Source organism: Bactrocera latifrons, unplaced genomic scaffold (assembly GCF_001853355.1).
Source record: "Bactrocera latifrons isolate USDA-ARS-PBARC rearing strain unplaced genomic scaffold, ASM185335v1 scaffold_77, whole genome shotgun sequence".
NCBI lineage: Eukaryota > Metazoa > Arthropoda > Insecta > Diptera > Tephritidae > Bactrocera > Bactrocera latifrons.
Window position 1 is genome coordinate 1,010,643 of NW_017537456.1, and position 14,944 is coordinate 1,025,586.

The 14,944-nt window shown below is 35.4% G+C and overlaps 1 protein-coding gene across 22 annotated transcripts in view; it reads left to right on the forward strand.

The window, feature by feature from the left end:
• Positions 1–14,944, forward strand: part of LOC108976501 (phosphatidylinositol-binding clathrin assembly protein LAP) — a 52,075-nt gene that overhangs the window by 12,548 nt on the left and 24,583 nt on the right. For 20 of the 22 annotated variants that reach the window (XM_018945655.1, XM_018945656.1, XM_018945644.1 and 17 more), the window contains exons 3-5: positions 10,481–10,623; positions 13,506–13,581; positions 14,502–14,531. In XM_018945655.1, the coding sequence (XP_018801200.1) occupies positions 10,481–10,623; positions 13,506–13,581; positions 14,502–14,531 (249 nt within the window). The remainder of the gene's footprint in view (positions 1–10,480; positions 10,624–13,505; positions 13,582–14,501; positions 14,532–14,944) is intronic. The other 2 variants (XM_018945642.1, XM_018945653.1) reach the window with 1 other exon arrangement.

Consider the following 14,944-nt stretch of genomic DNA (forward strand, 5'->3'; position numbering starts at 1 on the left):
GATTTTTAATAACAGCAATACAACGCCTCTTCATAGAATCTACGAGACTCTGGCATCTTTTTAGTCTTTTATCACTACGGTCCACAACTCATTGTTGTTTTTGGGTTTGTCATTCCATACGGCTTTCTTAACGTCTGCCCAAAGGTTTTCAATGGGATTGAGGTCAGGGGATTGAGCTGGTCAATCCATGACCCGAAACCACTCCTCTGCCACCCTACTGGTATGTTTCGGGTCATTATCCTGCTGAAATATCAATTTCAGCGGCATGTCCTCTTCAGCAAATGGCATCATAATATTCTGCAATATATTCAATAAATTGGGCCTACGCCTCTATAAAAAAAACAGCCCCAAACCATGATACTCGAACCGCCATGCTTCAAAGTTTTTGTGGTAAACCCGKGGTCGTACTCTGTATTAGGGGGGCGTCTTACATTCTGACGGGACCCTTTACCGCCGTATAAAACCACTTTCGACTCGTCAGTCCACAATATGTTGCGCCAYTTCTCAATCGGCCAACGTAAGTGTTCTTTGGCGAATTTCAGACGTTGAGCTACATGATTTTTTTTTAGTATCGGTACTTTTCGAGGACTGCGGGCATATAAATTATGTTCACGTAAAAGTCTTCTTACTGTATGAACACCGCAGGGCAAGTTCAGTTTGTACCGAACCTCCACAGCGAACATTGTGGGCCGAGTTTTAACACATCTCAGAAGAATTCTCAGAAAGAATCCGCCTTGCGCCCCGTTTTTCATCTTCTTTTTATAAATAATTGCATTGCGAATCATTGAGGCTAAACACCCTACCAGACTTTCTACTTCTTTGTATGTTTTACTACTGTTTATGAGAGATTGAATCCATTTTCGTTTCTCTTCACTGCAGTGCTTCCCGCGGCCCACTAAAATATGCACCGTCATATTTTTTAGCTTTTTTCATTGGATAATAAATAAAACAACAAAACAACAAGAAACAACAAGAAACTTACTTTTTGATTGATAMAATTAAATACTTTTTAGTAGTGTCCAATCAGCTCACCGTTCACTACTATTTTAAKGCTCGCTCATAAAAACAGATATGACAATATAATTAGCTGTAAAAAAGTAAGTGACGTTAAGTGTTTCGCACTTATTGTTGTGTATAACAAGACACTAGTTACACTACAGAGAATATAACTAGAATAATAATCAACTTCAATACCATAAAATAAGCAAAATTTAAAGCGAAACTATTTTTGTCAATAGCCATTACTATTTCAATGCTCGCAACTGTATATACATAACTCTCCAAAACCTTCAAGCTATATCATGCAAATTTTCRCAGGACAAATCTTTCAAACATTTCAGCTTTCTCTAATACAGTCCGAATTCCCGAATTTTCATCGGATGTATTAAATCGGGTCAATATTTCTCTTAGTCCACATATACTTCTTGTAAATATTTTCGAACACCCGGTTGACTTTATGTCGTATATATTGGCCAATACGAGTATATAAGTTATCGCAATAAATTTGAGTAAGCTTGTTTTTCTACAGCTTTCTGCCTAAAATGGATAAAATCGGGTGAAAACTTGCATTAGTTCCAATAAAACTGATATCACGATTTTCAAAAGATTGGTTTCAAGCATGTGAAATGTTCGGTTAGATTTGAACCTAGCCTTCCCAACATTTTATTTATAACTTAATTCTGCTAATCGTCATGACATTTTAAGTTCGTACATGTCCGTAGGCCACTTGTCAATTTTGACTTTAGGCATCCAATTCGCACATAGACCAAWAAGGAAAGAAAACGACGCCATATTTTTACCAGCTCTTTTGACATTTCTCTTAAGTAAGATTTGGCATTTCATCATGGAAAGATATACGATCCAACACCGAGTCGAAATTATTAAAATTTATTATCGAAATTCGGAGTCAGTGAATTCAATTTTAAGAGCGCTACGTCAGATTTATGGACGTCATAATCTTCTTGTYAGATCAACAATTAAGCGTCTAGTGCAAACTCACTGGACAAGTATGTATAAAATGGTCCCGTGCCAGTTAGACAAAGAAGTGCTCGTAGTGTCGAGAATATTGCTGCTATTAGCGCATCAATTGAGGAAGACCCAAATCAGTCCCTCACACGTCGTTGGGCATCTACATATGTGATGTCGTTGTGGTGAATTTTGCGAAAAGATCTTGGCTTACATCCTTAAAAGATCAAATTGACGCAATAACTGGACATTCATGGCTTCGTCGATAAKCAAAACATGCCTTATTGGTCAGGCAGCAATCCACACGTACCCCGTGAGTCACCGAAAAAWTCCCAAAAAATTCACGGTTTGTTGTAGTTTATGGGCCGTACTTCTTTCCTGATGATCAAGACCGGCATGTGACAGTGAATCGCTACCGCTCAATGCTGACCTAATATTTTTGGAATTGGATGATATGGACTTGGACAATATGTAGTTCTAACAGGGTGTCGCCACAAGCCACACAACGAATGTCACAATCGATTTATTGAAAACCAAGTTTGGTGAACGAAATGGGTCAGTCAATTGGYTGTCTCGGTCGTGCCATTTGACGCCGCTTTACTATTTGCTGTGGAGCTGCGTCAAATTTATAGTTTATGTCAACAAGCCAGCGACGAATAATGGACTTCGAAGGAATATCGAACATGAAATTGCTACAGTATCGACCGATTTATGCTTGAAAACCATCGAAAATTGGGTTCAGCCTTAGAACTTCTGCAAGCCATGTAAAAGAAATCGAGTTCCTTACATAATGGCATCGAATGTTYTTTCGCAGGAATACATACATATTTCAATATACAAAATTTATCTATTTTGAGTTTTGTAATAATCATCACTGTATTAATTTCCTTCATTTTCTTATTCCATTCCATTCACTTTCTTTTTTTAAATCATCTTCATATATAAAATCTAAAAAAACACAATTTTCTACGTGATTTAAACATTTCAATTAGATAATTTATTGTATTAAAGAAAATAGGTACCCATTACGTGTTGTCATTATAAACAACTTAACGGTGAATGCTTTTTAAGCACGTGCAATTAGGGAAATTACGTTAAAATCAATAAGAATTGAAAGTTATGATAATAATGAAGTTAAGTGACGTATTTGATCGACACGGTGTGTCACGTCGCTTTTGTGCGAATAAATCTAAAAATATAATGACTTTTAGTATTAGCTAAAAGCAATGCCAAACAATCGACTAGCAATTTTCTGAATCAGTAAAGAACTTGTTTTAATATTGAAAGTACAACGTAAAACTTCGCCCGTAGTTTTTTTTACCACATCTGGAAGCGCGAGATCGTGGGAAATCGTGCAGTAGAAAGAAAGAGCGCTTGGATACTATATACGGACCTCTTCTCTTTTGTTAGAGATCATAAATAAAGGGCTTCACGAGTTTCAAACCGCTCGCACATCAATCGAAATGGCAAACGGCTACCAGTACTGACAGTGAGCAAGACCATAGTAATCTCGAATCACTGGATCATATTCTGCATGAAATATTGGAAATGATGCGAAGAAGTCGAAAGCTGTACGAGTTAGCGGAGAGGGTAACTACGGTCTGCTAGGAGCTTCATTGACAAAAAACATATTTTTGGATAGGTTAAAAAATCGCCGGGTTAAGTACTTATTAGACCGGCCTACACCTTGAATTAAGCATTTAAAATAAGTGAATTGATCCATTTACATATTGATCTGTGAAAACACATCTACTATAAAATATCTGCACTGATTTATGTAAATATATTCACGAAGTTACAAATACCGTGTGCAGTATTACTTAATTCATTGGAGAGCGCAGTGGAAGCACTTACATTTAATTAAGTCAGCGCTCATTAAAGTATAAACGTCAGAATAAACATTTAGCGTCATTATGGTAATGAGCAACGCCCCTTTAAAGACAAATCAGCGTATACTGCACGTTGACAACAGCGTCGGGAGTTTAAGTAATGAAAATTTTATTTTTATTTTTTCCTTGTATTATTTATACTTATATTACAAGCAAAGCCCCAGTAGGAATGTGAACGCTTAGTAATTTCGTAAATTTAAATARATATTCATCTATTCAATATTTGAGGTATACTTAATTTTATTTTAAAGATACTATATCATTCATTTTCACAAGTGGAGTTTCTTTAATAATAAGTCAAGGCTATTTCCAGAATTTAGAATTCAKTCGATTTTTTTCTCATTTTAATTTAATTAATTGTGTCCTTTTGTTTAAATATTGTCATTCTCCTTGTTCACTATTTTTAAAGGCATCGATTTTTACCATAGCCAACCGAAATATTTATCATTATACTCTCGTTCTAATTTCGTATGTTTACCAATATTTTCCTAGTCGTTATGTATTAATATTGGAAATAAATAGCATTAATACATATGTGTTCTGAAACATATGCATACTGTATATACGGTCATGGACGGAGAAATAACATATTTTGAGCATGTAATAAAAGGACTTTCACAAGGTGGTTTCMAAAATCCCCCTKATGGCGCCATCTATATGCCGACTAGTGCGTTAGAATCCGCWATCTTTATCGATTGTTCAGTGGGAATTTCATGACATTTCATCGATTGGAAGTGAGGTTAAATTGTGCGTGAATTCATCAAAAATCAGCCGAAATCATCATTGAAATTCATGGAAATGGATGGAATGAACATCTTCAAAACGTCAATTTAACGCATTTTGACCGAACATTTGGGCTTACGAAAGGTGTGTGCACGGTTTTTCCGCACAAATTGACTAAAGACCAAAAATTGCTCAGAATCCAACATTCGAAGAACGATTATTTGCCCAAAAATCACATTTTAACCATTAACCACTCCCCGTACTCAGCTGACATGGCACCGTGCGACTTCTTACTTTTCGGAAAAATGCATTTGACCATGAAAGGAAAGCGTTATGCAGACAAAAGGCTTGCACCGGCATACTGGCGGCCAACGAGCTAAAACACTCGTTCGACATGCTTTTGGACCGTGCAAAAAGCTGTATTGAAGCAGAAGGAGACTATTTTGAATAAAATAAATTGATTTTGCCGAAAAAATTTTTTTTCTGTTTTTTTCTTCTAAAGTCCTTTTTACTTTGGAACGCACTTTGTATTATTAATACAAACAGCAAAAAAATAAAAATTTTCATGAGCACAGCATAACTTGAGGAATAAGTAAATTAAGTAAAAAAAAATTTCAATAGTTATTTATATTTAACAAATTATTAAGTTTTCTTGCGTTTAAGCATTTTGTAGTTAATACATTGTTATTGTCCACAATTTTTCAAAATTGCTTGCCATTATCGAGGCAACCTCCACTAACTTCCGGCACCTACTTTTCGATGCGAGCTCAAAGTTCTTCGGCTTTTTTGAATCTTTTCTTAGCAATATACAGCTTAACATAGCTGGCCCGCTCAGGACSTCAATACTTTCTGCGGTAGCCAATTTCTCACATTTTAAACTACGTGATTTGGATAATTATCATGCATAAAAGTCCGATTCACAGGCTTCGATTCGATACCGAATGGTTCCATAGTATTTTTGAGAATGTTGAGATTTTAAAATTGATCCATTCTACCATATATSCGTACCAATGTTCCAAGGCCGGTGTTTTTAGCGTATTTGGAGTTATATGCTCGGCACCTGRKCGATGGACAAATGGTTTGCCATCGGATCCAATACTATTTACCTTTGTTTCATAGCTTAAAAGTACTACTTTACAAAATATGACATCTTTTCTAATGTTCTCTAGCAAAGTTCAGTGGGGCTCTAATGTTTTTTTTTGGACAGCAATGGTTTTTTTTCGACTAATTTGTCCAAACTACTGAGCATAATTGAGCCGCCATCCAAATTATTGAATTACTTCAGCCATAATTTCTCGAGAAGTTTTAAAAGGATCAGCCCTGCTTCTTTGCGGTTGTATTTTTTTTTATTAGCAAATTAGGATCACTTTTCATAAAATTTATAGCGTTTTATGGCATTTTCCTCGAATAATTTATAATCTTGGTAGTCCGCGTTGGATTTTTGCCTTTTTTTAGTGTATGTCACAAATCGTTCTCCTTTCTACCAATTTTTAAAGATTTTAATTTTATTTAACTAGCTATTATGTCTTGTCAATGTATTTTTTCACGACTGCAAATTAATAATGAACCAATAACAAAATGTGAGTTATTCTTTGTCCAATCAAATAACCGTTAAAATGCGATTATAAAGAGTAACAACAAAACAGTAACAGCATCAGCTTACCGTTATATGTTGTGGAAGCCAAGATATATATACTCAAGTTAGTAATTATTGCGATGCGCTTGATGAAACTAAAAACTAAATCGAACCATTTACATATTTTAAAAGTGTGCTATTTCTCTGACGTTGACTGCTTGTATGTATATATGTACATACATATGTATATGGTACATATGTATATGCAAATTTTCAATTTGCACGCAGCTAGTCGATCCAGAGTGTTGTATTATTGCTWTGCGCTTTTATTTGGTTGATAAAYGATGCTCCAAGGRGCGTTCTTGTGTTAAAATATTTATTTAATTGGGCGCTCGCAACTAATTATGTAATTTTAAAAGGTTAGCAACAAAAAGCCGTTATCAAAAATGCATAATTAATTTTATAATGCATTATTATTCAGCTAATCTATTTCGTTTCGTGCAAAAAATGTTACGTAGAAGTACAAGTACTAAGTAGACTCCACGATATTAACATTATTAAAGATTTGCCGTTAACATTACTTGTTTAGTTTTACATAAATTATTGACTGATAGCAACATTTATTATATTTAATTTATAAATAAGTTACGCAGGTGATAAAAGAGTTACCACATGTGCCGATTTCTTTCTTTTCCCACCACAGTCGGGTCTAAGTAARCGGAACGAACCAGATTTTCATCCGGCCAAGTACTGTTAACTCGACATCAGGCCTSGAAATTATTTCAGCAATKTTTTCTGCCGTTATGCGATAAATACATAAATATAAAAAAAAAATTGCTAGTAATTTGTCCTCCTTTCGAAACAAATTTGATCTCAAAATCATAGGAAGACACGTATTAAAGAAAATTTAGCGGTTTTATACTGCAAAGGACAAAAAACCTTAAACTAGAGTTATAATACAGATGCATTTCGTGTGGCTTAAGAGGGTATATAAAGATTTTGATTTTGATTTGGATCAGTCTGTTCGTACACCAGCTATATGCTTTAGTGATCCTTCTGAAGAATATGTTCGGATATTGTAACGATACCTGAAATAATAATCCATGCTAAATTTCGTGACGATACCTTGTCATTTTATATGATAGCGTTATATATAGTAGTCCGATGTCCGATGTGCTGACAAATGATCAAATTTTTTGACAGAACAGGATGGGTGCAAAGTTTTAGATTGATATCTCAACAACTGGGGAATAGTTCACGTATGTACACATATGACAGGCAGAAGGAGATTTTTAATTTAAYTCGGATATACTTTATAGGGCTTCCTTCTGGAAGTTTGCAAGCTTAATGGTCAACTTAATTATATTATATCTTCATCTTTATTGGAGCAGACACCGTTTGCGCGGTTGTAGCCGAGTTTACAATCACCAGTCGCTCTTCCTTATCGCTGTTTGGCGCCAACTGGTGATTCCAAGTGTAGACAAGTCCTTGTCCAACTGATCTTTCCATTGCAGTAGAGGTCTTCCTCTTCCACTGCTTCTYCCGGCAGGTACTGCGTCGTATACTCTCAGAGCTGGAGTGTTTTTTTCCATTCGGACGACAGACGCTACGCTGGCCAGGTCTCTTAATTCGYTGAACTATGTCAATGTCGCCGTATAAATCGTTCCATCGACTGCGGTGTTCGCCATTGATCTTCCGCAGAACCTTTCTCTCGAAAACTCGTAACAAAAACTGGATAGATGTTGTCAACGTCCATGCCYCTGTACAATATAACAGGACGTGGATGATGAGTGACTTGTAGAATTTGATCTTTGTTCGTTCGAGAGACGACTTTACTTTTTAATTGCCTACTCAGTCCGAAGTTACACCTGTTGGCAAGATTTATTCTGTGTTCGATTTCGAGGCTGACATAGTTGTTGGTGTTAATGCTGGTTCCAATATATATATAATATATATTTCATTATAATTAACGGATAAGAATGAAGAAATCACTAGACTGAGAGGAAGCAGTTTAAATTTATTTTTGTGCATTTATCAATTCCATATGTTCCTATGTACTGATAAGCGACTGCATGTTATGCGCTTATAAGTTTCGCAAAGCAAGTGCAATGGAAATACATATGTACCCGTTCGTACACTTGCATCTCTTTAATTTATTAATTTTTACCAGATAAGTGCTTATGTACATACATAATGTACTATGTATATGTGTGGCTATAAGAGTTCAACAACTTGAATACGATTTCCATTATGTAAAGTTTTTGAATTATTAATTCGGTTTACAGAGGCGATGTATGTACATATATACTTGTATATGCATATTATATTATATATTTTACACAATTTTTCCCGTAGAGGCGGCCTTTTCTTATTAGTAGGGGAAAGCATCGAAAGCCGGAGTGYGGAACTTTAATCCGTTAAACCTAACCTACTTCCATGTCAAGACTCTCCTACGAAACCTCCACACATAACTTCGTGGGATTGGCAAGACATTTTACGCCTCCTTTATAGGTTGTAGACGTCAGTCTGTCCAACMTGTAACTGTCTTAATTTAGTCATGATGGAAGTTGCCGCTTCGCGAACAGCTCTCGACTTATCAGAGGACTGACACATAYGTACGGTAAAATTTTCCTCTTCTAAATTACCATCTAGTGCAGTTTCTGATTTTTCTCTTATGTTTAGAAACCGAGGGCAAAATTCAGAAACACGTGTTCAGAGTCTTCTATGGACTCCGTACACATTGAACAATACGGACTGACGTGTTTTTGAAATTTGTGTAGATAGCCTCTGAAGCAACCGTTCCCGCTTAATATTTGGYTCAGGTGGAAATCCAGGTTCGCACGCTGTGTGGGTCCACCGTCCGTTGGTAGAGGTTTGCCGCTTTTGCTGCCATTTTATTGATTTCTGTAATTAGCCTTAACAGCTGAACTCGTCTTCCTGGATGTCTAAGATCTCGCTAGTAATGCGTCGAGTGTTTGTTTCGTATTGCTCAGTCGACTATTACTTTCACGAAATTCACAAAACATATTCTTATAGTGTTCGGTTACGAAAAGTTCACACCAATTATATCGTCGTTTTGGCCACTAATATGTCATGATATGTCATTTTTTTCCATTGTTCCGCAATAGCAACTTTTCGTACAAGACGTTCCCAAGAATAAGGACTGTCTCAATCTACAAAGTAGCGTATTTTGAAAAAGGATTTGGGTTTGCACCCATATAACATTGTTCTCACTCAAGAACTGAAGCTATTGAACCACCGTAAACGTCGTGAATTTGTTGATTTTGTCTCGGAGCAACTTGAAAAGAATTACGATTTTTTATCATTTTCTCCGATGAAGCTCACTTTCATCGATGCTGTTGCGAAGAAAATCCACAAATTATTCATAAACAACCATTACATTAACCTAAATTGACACTTTGGTGTGGTTTTTTGTCAGCTAAAATCAGCGGTCCGTACTTCTTGTGAAATGGAGCCAATGACTCCATTGCTGTGAATAGAAATCGGTATAGATCGATGATAATCAAATTTTTATGATCGCAATTGGAAGAGGGGGATCTTGACCACATCTGGTTTCAACAAGACGAGGCTAAGTGCCACACAACAACGTATTATTGTGAGAAACGTTTATAGATTCGATTTCAAGAAATTGCTACATTGAATGGCCCCCAAGAAGTTGTGATTCAACATAATGAGACTACTGCTAGAGGGGTTTTCTGAAGTCATTGGTCTTTAGCAAAAGCTAGGCTCTCTTTAAGTTCTAAAAGTCAATATTGAACGTGCTAATATTAATGGCATACGACTTGTTTTAGTGGAAAAAGTGCTCGAAACTGAGTTCATCGAATTCGTTCCTTCAAAAGAAGTCGTGGAACTATTCGAATGCAGTTATATTCAAAAGTAAATTGTATCGATTGTACTTCACATTAAATAAAAAAACAAAAAAAGGAATAATGGCATTCTTATTGGGAAACTCTGTATATTTTAGAAAGATACTTTTATTATAGTGGACTTATGATTCCTTTCAGGTACTGGTATAAACTGGTATAAACAGCATCGATATGCTGAGCGAACTTCTCCGGTATAAGTTCAAGCTAGTCGAGGTAGAGTTCTGACCATTTAGGTCGAAATATTTCAATGAGTATTACTTGTATTAGTAGATATTTAAGCTAATTTCTCGTGCGCATAAAATCAGCGACTTTTCTAAGTTTATTCCCCACCTAATCCTAAACACTTGCCCTAAACTTGAACGTAAATAAATGTAAKAGACTGCCAGTATTAAAAATATTTAATTTCTAATTTCGTTTTTTTCTTTTTTATAAACTTGCAGATTTGGTACATTGCACGAACGAACCGAATGTCTCCATACCGCATTTGGCCAATTTACTTATTGAACGCTCACAGAATACCAATTGGGTGGTGGTATATAAAGCACTGATAACCACTCATCATTTGATGGCATATGGCAATGAGGTGAGTAAATAAAAATGCTTTATTTATTTTTGTATTAATGTTTTAAATATTTTTTCAATAAAATGTTTATGTTCATAAATAATATATGYAACTAATGCATACGTAGTAAATATGTCTAACTTGTGTACGAACAACTGGGAATCAACAATAATATCGGGCGAGTAATTGTGTTTTATTGATAGCAATGGAATTGTGTAAGAATAGGCGTATCGCACTATATACATATGTACATACAGATTCACATACATATATGTAAATGATAAGTGAGCATATATTGAAATGCGGGGCGTTTTATCACTTGTATTGTTCGTATAACTTTCCTTGCTCTTGGTCAAGGGGCTTTTTTTAATAAAATGGATATTTTTCTAAAATAATTTTAAAATAGAAGATATTGAAAAATTTAAAATCGAAATTTGCTTTTAGTTCTGGTGCCCTAATCTGTAACTCGATTCGAAAATCCATTATATTCGAAACTCGGATTTGCCTTAGAACTATGCGAAAGTTGGACCATCCCTGAGCCAGAATAAATACTTATTTTATACTCTTGCTAAATGTTGCTAGAGTGTATAATAGTTTTGTGCACCTAACGATTGTACCTATCACCTAAAACTAAGCGAGTTAAATATAGGGTTATGTATACAAGGTTTGTTCGGAAAGCAATAGGACTGAGTCGATAAAAAAAAATATTTAACCAATCGTTACAATTCTCTAAGAACTTTCAAAATAGGCTGTTTATGCGTCTATGTAGCGCGATATACAAACGTTGAAGGCGTCACGAAAGGCATTCTTCGGAATCCGGAAGGCCTTTCACCGGTCTTTTTAGGCAAGGACATAAAAATAGTCCGGGGGCCACATCTGGGCTGTATGGCGACTGCAGAAATGTTGTAATGTTAACAAGAAAGGCGGTGTGAGCCGGGGCGTTGTCGTGGTGCGACTTCCATTTCAGTCTCTTGAGGTCTTCCTCGTGAAACTTGGCGTTGGCGGTTTGTCCAGGAGGAACAAATTCATGGTGGGCGATGTCAAAAACAACAATGAGTATCGTTTTGACTTTGGATTTACTCAGTCATCAGCGACCTCTTCTCGGCCCACCAAAAAGGCCTGGTGCGAACGAAACACACAAATTCTTGCTAAAGCAACATCTGGTTAAGCCTGCTTGATCATATCAAACTCTCTCGCAAATTTACAGAGTTTCATACAGAATTTAAACGCGTACCTCTGCTCTAACGAACGTTGAATTTTCGGCTTGCACCATTCACAGAAATAGGTCGCGTGAAAATATTTGTCCTGACTCTCCAGGTGCTCGAAGACAACTGACCAGACGCTCGTTCATTAGCTAGGAACGCCCGCTACCGAATCCAGTCGGGGCGCGCACCCTTTAAAGTACAGTCGCGGCAGAGRAAAATCAGTCCTATTACTTTCCGGACAAAGCCTGTATATAAATGATCAGTATGACAAGGCGAGTTGAAATCCGGGTGACTGTCTCTTTGTCCGTCCATGCAAGCTGCAACTTGAGATATCTTGATTCAACTTGGTATGTGAGCTTCTTCGTACAAAGAAAATTTCGATTTCGTAGATGGGCGTAATCGTAGACATATAAAGTGACATAACTAAGCACTAAATTAGGATATAAAACTCTAATTTGACACAGGAGATCGCAGTGACAAAGTTCATTTGTTTGCAAAATTTTTCAAAAGTGGACATGACCCCCGCCCTCTAATGAGTATAATGTACTACAAACAAATTTCTTTTCTCGAATATTATAAGATCTCTACGTGGAAATGGATGAAGTTGGAAGATAACCCCGCTCACTCCGTATATAACGGTACTGTTAAAAACTACTAAAAACTACTAAAAACGCAATAAGTCAATCACTAAAAAAGTCAGAGACTTATTGTCTTACCTCCGATGTGGTATGAGAGAGATTTATGAGAGCCGGTGTGAAAATTTGACGATGGGCTTGGCATCGCCCACTTTTTGGTGAAATCTCATATCTCGAGACCCGTCTAGCCGATTTCGACAAAATTTTTGCGTGGCATTTTTCTTACATTCTTACACACATTGTTACATTGTGAAAATAGACGAAATCGGACAATAACCACGCCTACTCTCCATATAGCGCAATTTTAAATTCCCCTTGATTCCTTCAATTTCCAGTACACAAATCAGTACTTTATGAAGAAAAATTGTTCAAATCCAATCATAACTCTTCAAATTGATGGGTTTCGAATATTTGGACCCCGATACGTATAGGTGACTTTTGATCAAAAATATCGGTCAATGTGTGAGATAATACATATATAAATTGAAATTCAGTCATAAACCTTCTATCATAATGGTATGTCTGTATATCAAAAATAGTCGGCCCAATACATCCCTTTGCCCCCATATTCTTAATATAAAGGTTTTCGAACTTCCGGGTGACATTGTACTGCATGTATTGGCCAATATCTGAGTTACCCCAATGAAARGAAGAGAACGTGTTTTACTCCAGTGTATCTTTGCGCGTAATATGGATAAATTTCAGCGAAAAATTGGCCTAGTTCCCATATAACAGCATTTTCAAACATTCGTCTGACTTTACTCTATAYKATTGGTTTTAMACCTTRGAGTATTTCCCTGGCTTTGATTCTCACAAACTGCAAGAGATTAAAAAGTTCGGTTCCACCCGAACTTAGCACTTCCTTACTTGTWTATTTATTAAAAATGCACCCGGGAAGAGYGTTATAGCATCGCTGCAGCCAAAGTTAACGTGCTTTCTTGCTTACGTGTTAAAGTCAATAATATTTTTATTATAGATATTYTCATTAATAAATATTAATGCGTTTTATTCAAAATTTAAGTTCACCTTTTAATAAATTTAATTCTGTTTTTGTTTTTCACAGCGATTCATGCAGTATTTAGCGTCCAGCAACTCAACGTTTAATCTCAGCAATTTTCTGGACAAAGGCGGRGTGCAAGGTAAGCAAATAAAAATGAAAAGACTAAAGTAACAATAAAATCTACTTTGCACGGGTTGGCAATCATTACACAACACTACACATAATCTATTTAGATTTCCACAACTAAACTGCTCTCAAGTTGAAATACATACATACCCAGACATTCCCACATAAATATGTATGTATGTGAACGCAGAATCGCATTATTCTAAATATTTATGAAATTAAATTCACTTTCCAATTTGTGATTGGCATTTTCCTATACATACATACAGACATATGTAYATCCACACTGGCATACAAATTGAATTCATTATTTCATTCACGCACTCAAAATTGCACCCATACRTATGTATACACATACACAAACACATATATTATAATTTTTTTTTTTTTTAATTCGATTATTTGACAGAAATGAATTTACTGAAGCATTTTTCATAAAATAACCGATTAAATTGTTTGTTTATTTTCAAGCGCTTTCAATAAATTATTTTAACATTTGCATCATTATTCATTCATTTATCACTTATTCCACTTTGGCTTCAATTATTTATGTATTAACACACTCAAATGCATTTATGAAAAATTAAAATAAATAATTATAATAACATATGCTATATTTTCTTCTCTCTTTTCTTCATCTCTATTCTTCTACAACATCTGCCCGTTAAAATCGGATCTTTTTACATTAAAAAAAAAAAAAAAAAAACTTTGAAAAATCTGAAACTGCTAACTTTTCAAATGCCGGCTTATTATGTGCATTGAAATGCATTTAATCTTGAATTAAATAATTACTGTTATTTAATAAAATTACGTAATTAATAAAATGCCGCAAACAAATAATACTCCTCACATACACACACACACCACACACATAAATGACTAATTGGTTGTTTTTTGTTGTATAATAAATTAATTGTTAAATAATGTGTTAAGATGGCTTATCGGCACCGGGTGGCAGAATGGGTGAGTACTTCGCTGTTTATAACTAGTTTTTAGTATCGCTCATTGTGCTTTAGCTGTATATTTGGTTCTTCTTCTTAGTTATGTGTGTTRGCTAAAACTTAACTGTAAATGATTGCACTTTATTTGTTGCACTCACGTTAGTGCTAACTGATTGCAGAAATCATTGATTTACATTTGAAAGTTACCGCAACTATTAACTGTAAATAAAAGAATTTAGTTTGCGTTTTTGTACATTTAATTGTAAATAATTTATTTTATTGCTGTAAATAAAATAATTTAGTTTGCGTTTTTGTACATTTAATTGTAAATAATTTATTTTATTGCTGTAAATACATGAAAAATACTATATAGAGTGAGTGTTTATTAAAGACACTCTTATGCCAGGCTTCATCAGAAATACCATACAGTAGTAG